The following is an 11,177-nucleotide window of genomic DNA, read 5'->3' as shown; positions in this document are numbered from 1 at the left end:
AGTAATAGTAGTAGAAATAGTAGTAGTTGTAATAGTAGTAGTTGTAGTAGTTGTAATAGTAGTAGTAGTAATAGTAGTAGTTGTAGTAGTTGTAATAGTAGTAGTTGTAGTAGTTGTAATGGTAGTAGTTGTAGTAGTTGTAATAGTAGTAGTTGTAGTAGTTGTAATAGTAGTAGTTGTAATAGTAGTAATAGTAGTAGTTGTAGTAGTTGTAATAGTAGTAGTTGTAATAGTAGTAGTTGTAATAGTAGTAGTAGTAGTAGTAGTAATAGTAGTAGTTGTAATAGTAGTTGTAGTAATAGTAGTAGAAATAGTAGTAGTTGTAATAGTAGTAGTTGTAGTAGTTGTACTAGTAGTAGTAGTAATAGTAGTAGTTGTAGTAGTTGTAATAGTAGTAATAGTAGTAGTAGTTGTAATAGTAGTAGTAGTAGTAGTAGTTGTAATGGTAGTAATAGTAGTAGTAATAGTAGTAGTAGTAATAGTAGTAGTAGTAATAGTATAGTAGTAATAGTAGTAGTTGTAATAGTAGTAGTAGTAGTAGTTGTAATAGTAGTAGTAGTAGTAGTAGTAGTAGTAGTAGTAATAGTAGTAGTTGTAATAGTAGTAATAGTAGTAGTTGTAATAGTAGTAGTAGTAGTAGTTGTAATAGTAGTAGTTGTAATAGTAGTAGTAGTAGTAGTAGTAGTAGTAGTAGTAGTTGTAATAGTAGTAGTAGTAGTAGTAATAGTAGTAGTTGTAGTAGTTGTAATAGTAGTAATAGTAGTAGTAGTTGTAATAGTAGTAGTAGTAGTAGTAGTTGTAATGGTAGTAATAGTAGTAGTAATAGTAGTAGTTGTAATAGTAGTAGTAGTAATAGTAATAGTATAGTAGTAATAGTAGTAGTTGTAATAGTAGTAGTAGTAGTAGTTGTAATAGTAGTAGTAGTAGTAGTAGTAGTAGTAGTAGTAATAGTAGTAGTTGTAATAGTAGTAGTAATAGTAGTAGTTGTAATAGTAGTAGTAGTAGTAGTAGTAATAGTAGTAGTTGTAATAGTAGTAGTAGTAATAGTAGTAGAAATAGTAGTAGTTGTAATAGTAGTAGTTGTAGTAGTTGTAATAGTTGTAGTTGTAATAGTAGTAATAGTAGTAGTTGTAGTAGTTGTAATAGTAGTAGTTGTAATAGTAGTAGTAGTAGTAGTAGTAGTAATAGTAGTAGTTGTAATAGTAGTAGTAGTAATAGTAGTAGAAATAGTAGTAGTTGTAATAGTAGTAGTTGTAGTAGTTGTACTAGTAGTAGTAGTAATAGTAGTAGTTGTAGTAGTTGTAATAGTAGTAGTTGTAAAAGTAATAGTAGTAGTAATAGTAGTAGTTGTAGTAGTTGTAATAGTAGTAGTAGTAGTAGTTGTAATAGTAGTAGTTGTAATAGTAGTAGTTGTAATAGTAGTAGTAGTAGTAGTAGTAGTAGTTGTAGTAGTTGTAATAGTAGTAGTTGTAATAGTAGTAGTAGTAATAGTAGTAGTTGTAATAGTAGTAGTAGTAATAGTAGTAGTTGTAATAGTAGTAGTAGTAGTAGTAGTTGTAATAGTAGTAATAGTAGTAGTAGTTGTAATAGTAGTAGTAGTAGTAGTAGTTGCAATGGTAGTAATAGTAGTAGTAATAGTAGTAGTTGTAATAGTAGTAGTAGTAATAGTAGTAGTAGTAATAGTAGTAGTAGTAATAGTAGTAGTTGTAATAGTAGTAGTAGTAGTAGTTGTAATAGTAGTAGTAGTAGTAGTAGTAGTAGTAGTAGTAGTAGTAGTAATAGTAGTAGTTGTAATAGTAGTAGTAGTAATAGTAGTAGTTGTAATAGTAGTAGTAGTAGTAGTTGTAATAGTAGTAGTTGTAATAGTAGTAGTAGTAGTAGTACTAGTTGTAATAGTAGTAGTAGTAGTAGTAGTAATAGTAGTAGTTGTAATAGTAGTAGTAGTAATAGTATAGTAGTAATAGTAGTAGTTGTAATAGTAGTAGTAGTAGTAGTTGTAATAGTAGTAGTAGTAGTAGTAGTAGTAGTAGTAGTAATAGTAGTAGTTGTAATAGTAGTAGTAATAGTAGTAGTTGTAATAGTAGTAGTAGTAGTAGTTGTAATAGTAGTAGTTGTAATAGTAGTAGTAGTAGTAGTAGTAGTAGTAGTAGTAGTTGTAATAGTAGTAGTAGTAGTAGTAGTAATAGTAGTAGTTGTAATAGTAGTAGTAGTAATAGTAGTAGAAATAGTAGTAGTTGTAATAGTAGTAGTTGTAGTAGTTGTAATAGTTGTAGTTGTAATAGTAGTAATAGTAGTAGTTGTAGTAGTTGTAATAGTAGTAGTTGTAATAGTAGTAGTAGTAGTAGTAGTAGTAATAGTAGTAGTTGTAATAGTAGTAGTAGTAATAGTAGTAGAAATAGTAGTAGTTGTAATAGTAGTAGTTGTAGTAGTTGTACTAGTAGTAGTAGTAATAGTAGTAGTTGTAGTAGTTGTAATAGTAGTAGTTGTAATAGTAATAGTAGTAGTAATAGTAGTAGTTGTAGTAGTTGTAATAGTAGTAGTAGTAGTAGTAGTTGTAATAGTAGTAGTTGTAATAGTAGTAGTTGTAATAGTAGTAGTAGTAGTAGTAGTAGTAGTTGTAGTAGTTGTAATAGTAGTAGTTGTAATAGTAATAGTAGTAGTAATAGTAGTAGTTGTAGTAGTTGTAATAGTAGTAGTTGTAGTAGTTGTAATAGTAGTAGTAGTAATAGTAGTAGTTGTAATAGTAGTCATAGTCGTCATAGTATATGTAAAGCGTATGCTCAATACCATGTACTGTAATAATTATTCTAGGTGGATGCCATTGACTGTATGATCCCTGATGGTCTGAAGATGATGCTGGGATACCTGTTCAAACTGCTAGAGGTTTGCATCATCGTTCTGGTGGCCATGCCCTTCGCTGGGGTGATTCTGCTGCCTCTCACACTGCTCTACGCATTCATACAGGTAGGATTACAGTAGAGTTGGGTTCAAATACTATTTCATTCATACAGGTAGGTTTACAGTAGAGCTGGGTTCAAATAATATTTAATTCATACAGGTGGGATTACAGTAGAGTTGGGTTCAAATACTATTTCATTCATACAGGTAGGATTACAGTAGAGCTGGGTTGAAATACTATTTCATTCATACAGGTAGGATTACAGTAGAGCTGGGTTCAAATACTATTTCATTCATACAGGTAGGATTACAGTACAGCTGGGTTCAAATACTATTTCATTCATACTGGTAGGATTACAGTAGAGCTGGGTTCAAATACTATGTAAAATATCTCAATTACTTTCACATATGTTTGCAGTAAGTACTCATATTTTCTTAATTTGAAAAGATTTTAAAAAACAAGTACGTATTTGTAAATATAGTTGGATATTATTTGAAAATACTCAAATACACTGACTAAAATACACTCCCATGCATTTAACCCAGGTATTTGAATAGTATTTAAAATAAGTATTTGAAAATACTCTCAAATACAATTTGTTAGACCATTTGGTTTTTACCAATAACCATTCAAATACTCAAATAAATGTATTTACGTTGGGCGGTGGATTTGAAAATACTCAAATAGACAGAAAAAGTATTTTAAAAACCAGATACTCAAATATACATTATTAGAACCCAGCTCCGTTTTACAGGTTCAATATGTAAAATACACTGTCTGTCTGTCTGTCTGTCTGTCTGTCTGTCTGTCTGTCTGTCTGTCTGTCTGTCTGTCTGTCTGTCTGTCTGTCTGCGAATGTCTGCCTGCCTGCCTGCCTGTCCCTCTGAATGTCTGTCTGCCTGTCTGTCTGTCCCTCTGAATGTCTGTCTACCTGCCTATCTGTCCCTCTGAATGTCTGTCTGCCTGCCTGTCTGTCCCTCTGAATGTCTGTCTACCTGCCTATCTGTCCCTCTGAATGTCTGTCTACCTGCCTGTCTGTCCCTCTGAATGTCTGTCTGCCTGCCTGTCCCTCTGAATGTCTGTCTGTCTGAATGCCTGCCTGTCTGCCTGCCTGTCTGTCCCTCTGAATGTCTATTTGCTTGTCTGTCCCTCTAAATGTCTGTCTGTCTGCCTGTCTGTCGGTCTGTACCTCTGAATATCTTTATGCCTGCCTGCCTGCCTGCCTATCGGTCCCTCTGAATGTCTGTCTGTCTGCTTGCCTGCCTGTCTGCCTGCCTGTCTGTCCCTCTGAATGTCTATTTGCTTGTCTGTCCCTCTAAATGTCTGTCTGTCTGCCTGTCTGTCGGTCTGTACCTCTGAATATCTTTATGCCTGCCTGCCTGCCTGCCTATCGGTCCCTCTGAATGTCTGTCTGTCTGCTTGCCTGCCTGTCTGCCTGCCTGTCTGTCCCTCTGAATGTCTATTTGCTTGTCTGTCCCTCTAAATGTCTGTATGCCTGCCTGCCTGTGTGTTTGTCCCTCTGAATGTCTGTCCGCCTGCCTGTGTGTTTGTCCCTCTGAATATCTGTCAGATTAAGATTAATTTGTTTTCTCCATACAAAATAAGTATTTGAAAATACTCTCAAATACAATTTGGTAGACCATTTGGTTTTTACCAATAACCATTCAAATACTCAAATAAATGTATTTACGTTGGGCGGTGGATTTGAAAATACTCAAATAGACAGAAAAAGTATTTTAAAAACCAGATACTCAAATATACATTATTAGAACCCAGCTCCGTTTTACAGGTTCAATATGTAAAATACACTGTCTGTCTGTCTGTCTGTCTGTCTGTCTGTCTGTCTGTCTGTCTGTCTGTCTGTCTGTCTGTCTGTCTGTCTGTCTGTCTGTCTGTCTGTCTGTCTGAATGTCTGCCTGCCTGCCTGCCTGTCCCTCTGAATGTCTGTCTGCCTGTCTGTCTGTCCCTCTGAATGTCTGTCTACCTGCCTATCTGTCCCTCTGAATGTCTGTCTGCCTGCCTGTCTGTCCCTCTGAATGTCTGTCTACCTGCCTATCTGTCCCTCTGAATGTCTGTCTACCTGCCTGTCTGTCCCTCTGAATGTCTGTCTGCCTGCCTGTCCCTCTGAATGTCTGTCTGTCTGAATGCCTGCCTGTCTGCCTGCCTGTCTGTCCCTCTGAATGTCTATTTGCTTGTCTGTCCCTCTAAATGTCTGTCTGTCTGCCTGTCTGTCGGTCTGTACCTCTGAATATCTTTATGCCTGCCTGCCTGCCTGCCTATCGGTCCCTCTGAATGTCTGTCTGTCTGCTTGCCTGCCTGTCTGCCTGCCTGTCTGTCCCTCTGAATGTCTATTTGCTTGTCTGTCCCTCTAAATGTCTGTCTGTCTGCCTGTCTGTCGGTCTGTACCTCTGAATATCTTTATGCCTGCCTGCCTGCCTGCCTATCGGTCCCTCTGAATGTCTGTCTGTCTGCTTGCCTGCCTGTCTGCCTGCCTGTCTGTCCCTCTGAATGTCTATTTGCTTGTCTGTCCCTCTAAATGTCTGTATGCCTGCCTGCCTGTGTGTTTGTCCCTCTGAATGTCTGTCCGCCTGCCTGTGTGTTTGTCCCTCTGAATATCTGTCAGATTAAGATTAATTTGTTTTCTCCATACACCCCCCCCCCCCCCCCCCCCCACCACCACCCCCATCTCTCCCGTAGAGTTTTTACGTGGCTACATCGTGCCAGCTCCGTCGGCTAGAAGCAGTCAGTCGTTCTCCCATCTACACCCACTTCAATGAGACAGTCCAGGGGGCCAGTGTGATCAGGGCCTTCTCAGAGCAGGAACGCTTCATCCTGCAGGCTAACGGACGCATTGACCACAACCAGACAGCGTACTTCCCACGCTTCGTAGCCACCAGGTAGGTGTGTGTTTCAGATGCTTTCTACAAGTATTTTCAACTAATGTTAACATTGTTGAAAATATGAAAAGAATATGATTACAAAGATAGAACATAGGACCTTTATCTAGTCACTGTAATCTGGTGTGGTATGTATTATCTAACTAACTGCAGTACTGTAATCTGGTGTGGTATGTATTATCTAACTAACTGCAGTACTGTAATCTGGTGTGGTATGTATTATCTAACTAACTGCAGTACTGTAATCTGGTGTGGTATGTATTATCTAACTAACTGCAGTACTGTAATCTGGTGTGGTATGTATTATCTAACTAACTGCAGTACTGTAATCTGGTGTGGTATGTATTATCTAACTAACTGCAGTACTGTAATCTGGTGTGGTATGTGTTATCTAACTAACTGCAGTACTGTAATCTGGTGTGGTGTGTGTTATCTAACTAACTGCAGTACTGTAATCTGGTGTGGTATGTATTATCTAACTAACTGCAGTACTGTAATCTGGTGTGGTATGTATTATCTAACTAACTGCAGTACTGTAATCTGGTGTGGTATGTGTTATCTAACTAACTGCAGTACTGTAATCTGGTGTGGTATGTATTATCTAACTAACTGCAGTACTGTAATCTGGTGTGGTATGTATTATCTAACTAACTGCAGTACTGTAATCTGGTGTGGTATGTATTATCTAACTAACTGCAGTACTGTAATCTGGTGTGGTATGTATTATCTAACTAACTGCAGTACTGTAATCTGGTGTGGTATGTATTATCTAACTAACTGCAGTACTGTAATCTGGTGTGGTATGTGTTATCTAACTAACTGCAGTACTGTAATCTGGTGTGGTATGTATTATCTAACTAACTGCAGTACTGTAATCTGGTGTGGTATGTGTTATCTAACTAACTGCAGTACTGTAATCTGGTGTGGTATGTGTTATCTAACTAACTGCAGTACTGTAATCTGGTGTGGTATGTATTATCTAACTAACTGCAGTACTGTAATCTGGTGTGGTATGTATTATCTAACTAACTGCAGTACTGTAATCTGGTGTGGTATGTATTATCTAACTAACTGCAGTACTGTAATCTGGTGTGGTATGTATTATCTAACTAACTGCAGTACTGTAATCTGGTGTGGTATGTATTATCTAACTAACTGCAGTACTGTAATCTGGTGTGGTATGTGTTATCTAACTAACTGCAGTACTGTAATCTGGTGTGGTATGTATTATCTAACTAACTGCAGTACTGTAATCTGGTGTGGTATGTATTATCTAACTAACTGCAGTACTGTAATCTGGTGTGGTATGTGTTATCTAACTAACTGCAGTACTGTAATCTGGTGTGGTATGTATTATCTAACTAACTGCAGTACTGTAATCTGGTGTGGTATGTATTATCTAACTAACTGCAGTACTGCAATCTGGTGTGGTATGTGTTATCTAACTAACTGCAGTACTGTAATCTGGTGTGGTATGTATTATCTAACTAACTGCAGTACTGTAATCTGGTGTGGTATGTATTATCTAACTAACTGCAGTAGTGTAATCTGGTGTGGTATGTATTATCTAACTAACTGCAGTACTGTAATCTGGTGTGGTATGTATTATCTAACTAACTGCAGTACTGTAATCTGGTGTGGTATGTATTATCTAACTAACTGCAGTACTGTAATCTGGTGTGGTATGTATTATCTAACTAACTGCAGTACTGTAATCTGGTGTGGTATGTATTATCTAACTAATTGCAGTACTGTAATCTGGTGTGGTATGTATTATCTGACTAACTGCAGTACTGTAATCTGGTGTGGTATGTATTATCTAACTAACTGCAGTACTGTAATCTGGTGTGGTATGTATTATCTAACTAACTGCAGTACTGTAATCTGTTGTGGTATGTATTATCTAACTAACTGCAGTACTGTAATCTGGTGTGGTATGTACTAAGCATCTCAGAGTAGGAGGGCTAATCTAGAACCTTCAACGGTTCTTCGGCTGTCCCCATAGGAGAACCCTCTGAAGAACCCTTTAAGGTTGCAGGTATATCCCTTTTGGGTTCCATGTAGAACCCTTTTTACAGATGGTTCTACCTGAAACCCAAAAGAGTTCTACCTGGAAACCAAAAGGCGTTCCCCTATGGGGACAGACGAATCCTATTTCATATGAGTGTAGGATCAGTTCCCTTCCTGTCCATGGAATGTTGTTCATTGTGATCCAAACGGAAAAAACAGATCCTAGATACTACTCTGATATGTTTAATACATAAGGCACCTGAGCTATGAACCCTGTGTCATCTTAACCCCTAACCTCTGTCCTGCGCTGTCTGCAGGTGGCTGGCGGTGAACCTATTGTTCCTGGAGCATGTTCCTATCTGATCGCTCTGTCTTCTATTGTGTGTGTGGGTCCAGGTGGCTGGCAGTGAACCTAGAGTTCCTGGGGAATCTGTTGGTGCTGTCAGCAGCCACCTTGGCTGTGATGGGCAGAGACACACTGAGCCCTGGTATAGTAGGACTGGCTGTGTCACACTCACTACAGGTACACACACACACACACACACACACACACACACACACACACACACACACACACACACACACACACACACACACACACACACACACACACACACACACACACACACACACCTGTGACACACAGCAGTAACCTGTGATAACCTGTGATGTAATGTGTAGGTGACAGGTATTCTGAGCTGGATCGTGAGGTCCTGGACTGATGTAGAGAACAACATTGTGTCTGTGGAGAGAGTTAAGGAGTACGCAGACACACCAAAGGAGGTGAGAGGCTGTAACTTATGCTATCCTACCCCTCAAAGAGAGGACCTACTTTACTGGTCAGCTGTAAACTATACTATGCTACCCCTCAAAGAGAGGAACTACTTTACTGGTCAGCTGTAAACTATACTATCCTACCCCTCAAAGAGAGGAACTACTTTACTGGTCAGCTGTAAACTATACTATCCTACCCCTCAAAGAGAGGACCTACTTTACTGGTCAGCTGTAAACTATACTATCCTACCCCTCAAAGAGAGGACCTACTTTACTGGTCAGCTGTAAACTATACTATCCTACCCCTCAAAGAGAGGAACTACTTTACTGGTCAGCTGTAAACTACACTATCCTACCCCTCAAAGAGAGGAACTACTTTACTGGTCAGCTGTAAACTACACTATCCTACCCCTCAAAGAGAGGACCTACTTTACTGGTCAGCTGTAAACTATACTATCCTACCCCTCAAAGAGAGGAACTATTTTACTGGTCAGCTGCCACTTGAAAATGTTATCTTTTAAAGAATGAAAGATTATTTATCTCAAGTTTGTGCGCTATTGGTACGAAGTCAGGTGCAGGAGAGCAGTGAGTTTTGATCAGGAGCACTTTATTTGGCAGAAGCACAAAAGACAGACGCAACTGTGTCCAAAATCCTCCAGCCACAGGTAAAAGTAATTAAGCGTGAAAACACTCACAAATACACAAATGTATGACAAATACATACAACGGGTCAGAATATGATACCCGGGGGAAAAACCAGTCTGGCGCATAACTAAACACGTAACAAAACAATTTCACACAAAGACATGGGGGGAAACAGAGGAATAAATACATGCAGTGTGATTAGGGAATGTAAACCAGGTGTGCAGAGAACAAGACAAAACAAATGGAACAATGAAAAATGGAGCGGCGATGGCTAGAAAGCCGGTGACGTCGACCAACGAACGCCGCCCGAACAAGGAGAGGGACCGACTTCGGCGGAAGTCATGACATAGTCGTAGTTTAAAAAAAGTTTTAATGAATGAAAATGTGTGTTTATTTCTAGCCACAATCTCACTGTTCTGTGCTCTCATTAACTGTGTTTCTGATGTAGTAAATGTCTTTAAATTAATAACAGCACCTTGTGTTGCGGTCCAACACTTGTTGCTGAGGTCTTGATGGGAGATGCCATCACAGAGATCCCATTAAATTAATGTGTTCTAATATGTCATTCTATGGATGCCATCACAGAGATCCCATTAAATTAATGTGTTCTAATATGTAAATCTATGGATGCCATCACAGAGATCCCATTAAATTAATGTGTTCTAATATGTAAATCTATGGATGCCATCACAGAGATCCCATTAAATTAATGTGTTCTAATATGTAAATCTATGGATGCCATCACAGAGATCCCATTAAATTAATGTGTTCTAATATGTAAATCTATGGATGCCATCACAGAGATCCCATTAAATTAATGTGTTCTAATATGTAAATCTATGGATGCCATCACAGAGATCCCATTAAATTAATGTGTTCTAATATGTAAATCTATGGATGCCATCACAGAGATCCCATTAAATTAATGTGTTCTAATATGTAAATCTATGGATGCCATCACAGAGATCCCATTAAATTAATGTGTTCTAATATGTAAATCTATGGATGCCATCACAGAGATCCCATTAAATTAATGTGTTCTAATATGTCATTATATGGATGCCATCACAGAGATCCCATTAAATTAATGTGTTCTAATATGTCATTATATGGATGCCATCACCTGTCCCCCTCCTCTCCCTCCTCCCCTGCCCAGGCTCCATGGACCATAGAAGGCAGCATGCTCCCCCTGGCCTGGCCCACCCACGGTACCATAGAACTGGAGGAATACGGACTGCAGTACCGTAAAGGACTGGACTGGGCCCTGAAAGGAATTTCCCTCAGCATTCAGGAGAAAGAGAAGGTTGGGGGTAGAGATACTGTGTTATAGGGAGATAATGGAGTAATGTGGTTGTTATGATGATATGGATATAGGACTGGACAGGAGAGAGATAAGGTAGGAGATAGACATACTATGTTATAGGGAGATAATGGAGTAATGAGGTTGTTAGGATGATATGGATATAGGACTGGACAGGAGAGAGATAAGGTAGGAGATAGACATACTGTGTTATAGGGAGATAATGGAGTAATGAGGTTGTTAGGATGATATGGATATAGGACTGGACAGGAGAGAGATAAGGTAGGAGATAGACATACTGTGTTATAGGGAGATAATGGAGTAATGAGGTTGTTAGGATGATATGGATATAGGACTGGACAGGAGAGAGATAAGGTAGGGGTTAGACATACTGTGTTATAGGGAGATAATGGAGTAATGAGGTTGTTAGGATGATATGGATATAGGACTGGACAGAAGAGAGATAAGGTAGGAGATAGACATACTGTGTTACAGGGAGATAATGGAGTAATGAGGTTGTTAGGATGATATGGATATAGGACTGGACAGGAGAGAGATAAGGTAGGAGATAGAAATACTGTGTTATAGGGAGATAATGGAGTAATGAGGTTGTTAGGATGATATGGATATAGGACTGGACAGGAGAGAGATA

The 11,177-nt window shown here is 38.5% G+C and overlaps 1 protein-coding gene across 1 annotated transcript in view; it reads left to right on the top strand.

Moving 5' to 3' along the window:
* Positions 1 to 11,177, top strand: part of LOC106601939 (multidrug resistance-associated protein 1) — a 67,895-nt gene that overhangs the window by 50,792 nt on the left and 5,926 nt on the right. The window contains exons 23-27 of the mRNA XM_045715883.2: positions 2,812 to 2,964; positions 5,597 to 5,796; positions 8,203 to 8,329; positions 8,488 to 8,589; positions 10,382 to 10,528. Coding sequence (XP_045571839.1) covers positions 2,812 to 2,964; positions 5,597 to 5,796; positions 8,203 to 8,329; positions 8,488 to 8,589; positions 10,382 to 10,528 — 729 coding nt within the window. The remainder of the gene's footprint in view (positions 1 to 2,811; positions 2,965 to 5,596; positions 5,797 to 8,202; positions 8,330 to 8,487; positions 8,590 to 10,381; positions 10,529 to 11,177) is intronic.

This window comes from Salmo salar, chromosome 03 (assembly GCF_965601325.2).
Source record: "Salmo salar chromosome 03, fSalSal1, whole genome shotgun sequence".
In the NCBI taxonomy this organism is placed as follows: domain Eukaryota; kingdom Metazoa; phylum Chordata; class Actinopteri; order Salmoniformes; family Salmonidae; genus Salmo; species Salmo salar.
The sequence above is the reverse complement of the archived record's forward strand: the minus strand, read 5'-3'. Positions and strand labels throughout refer to the sequence as shown.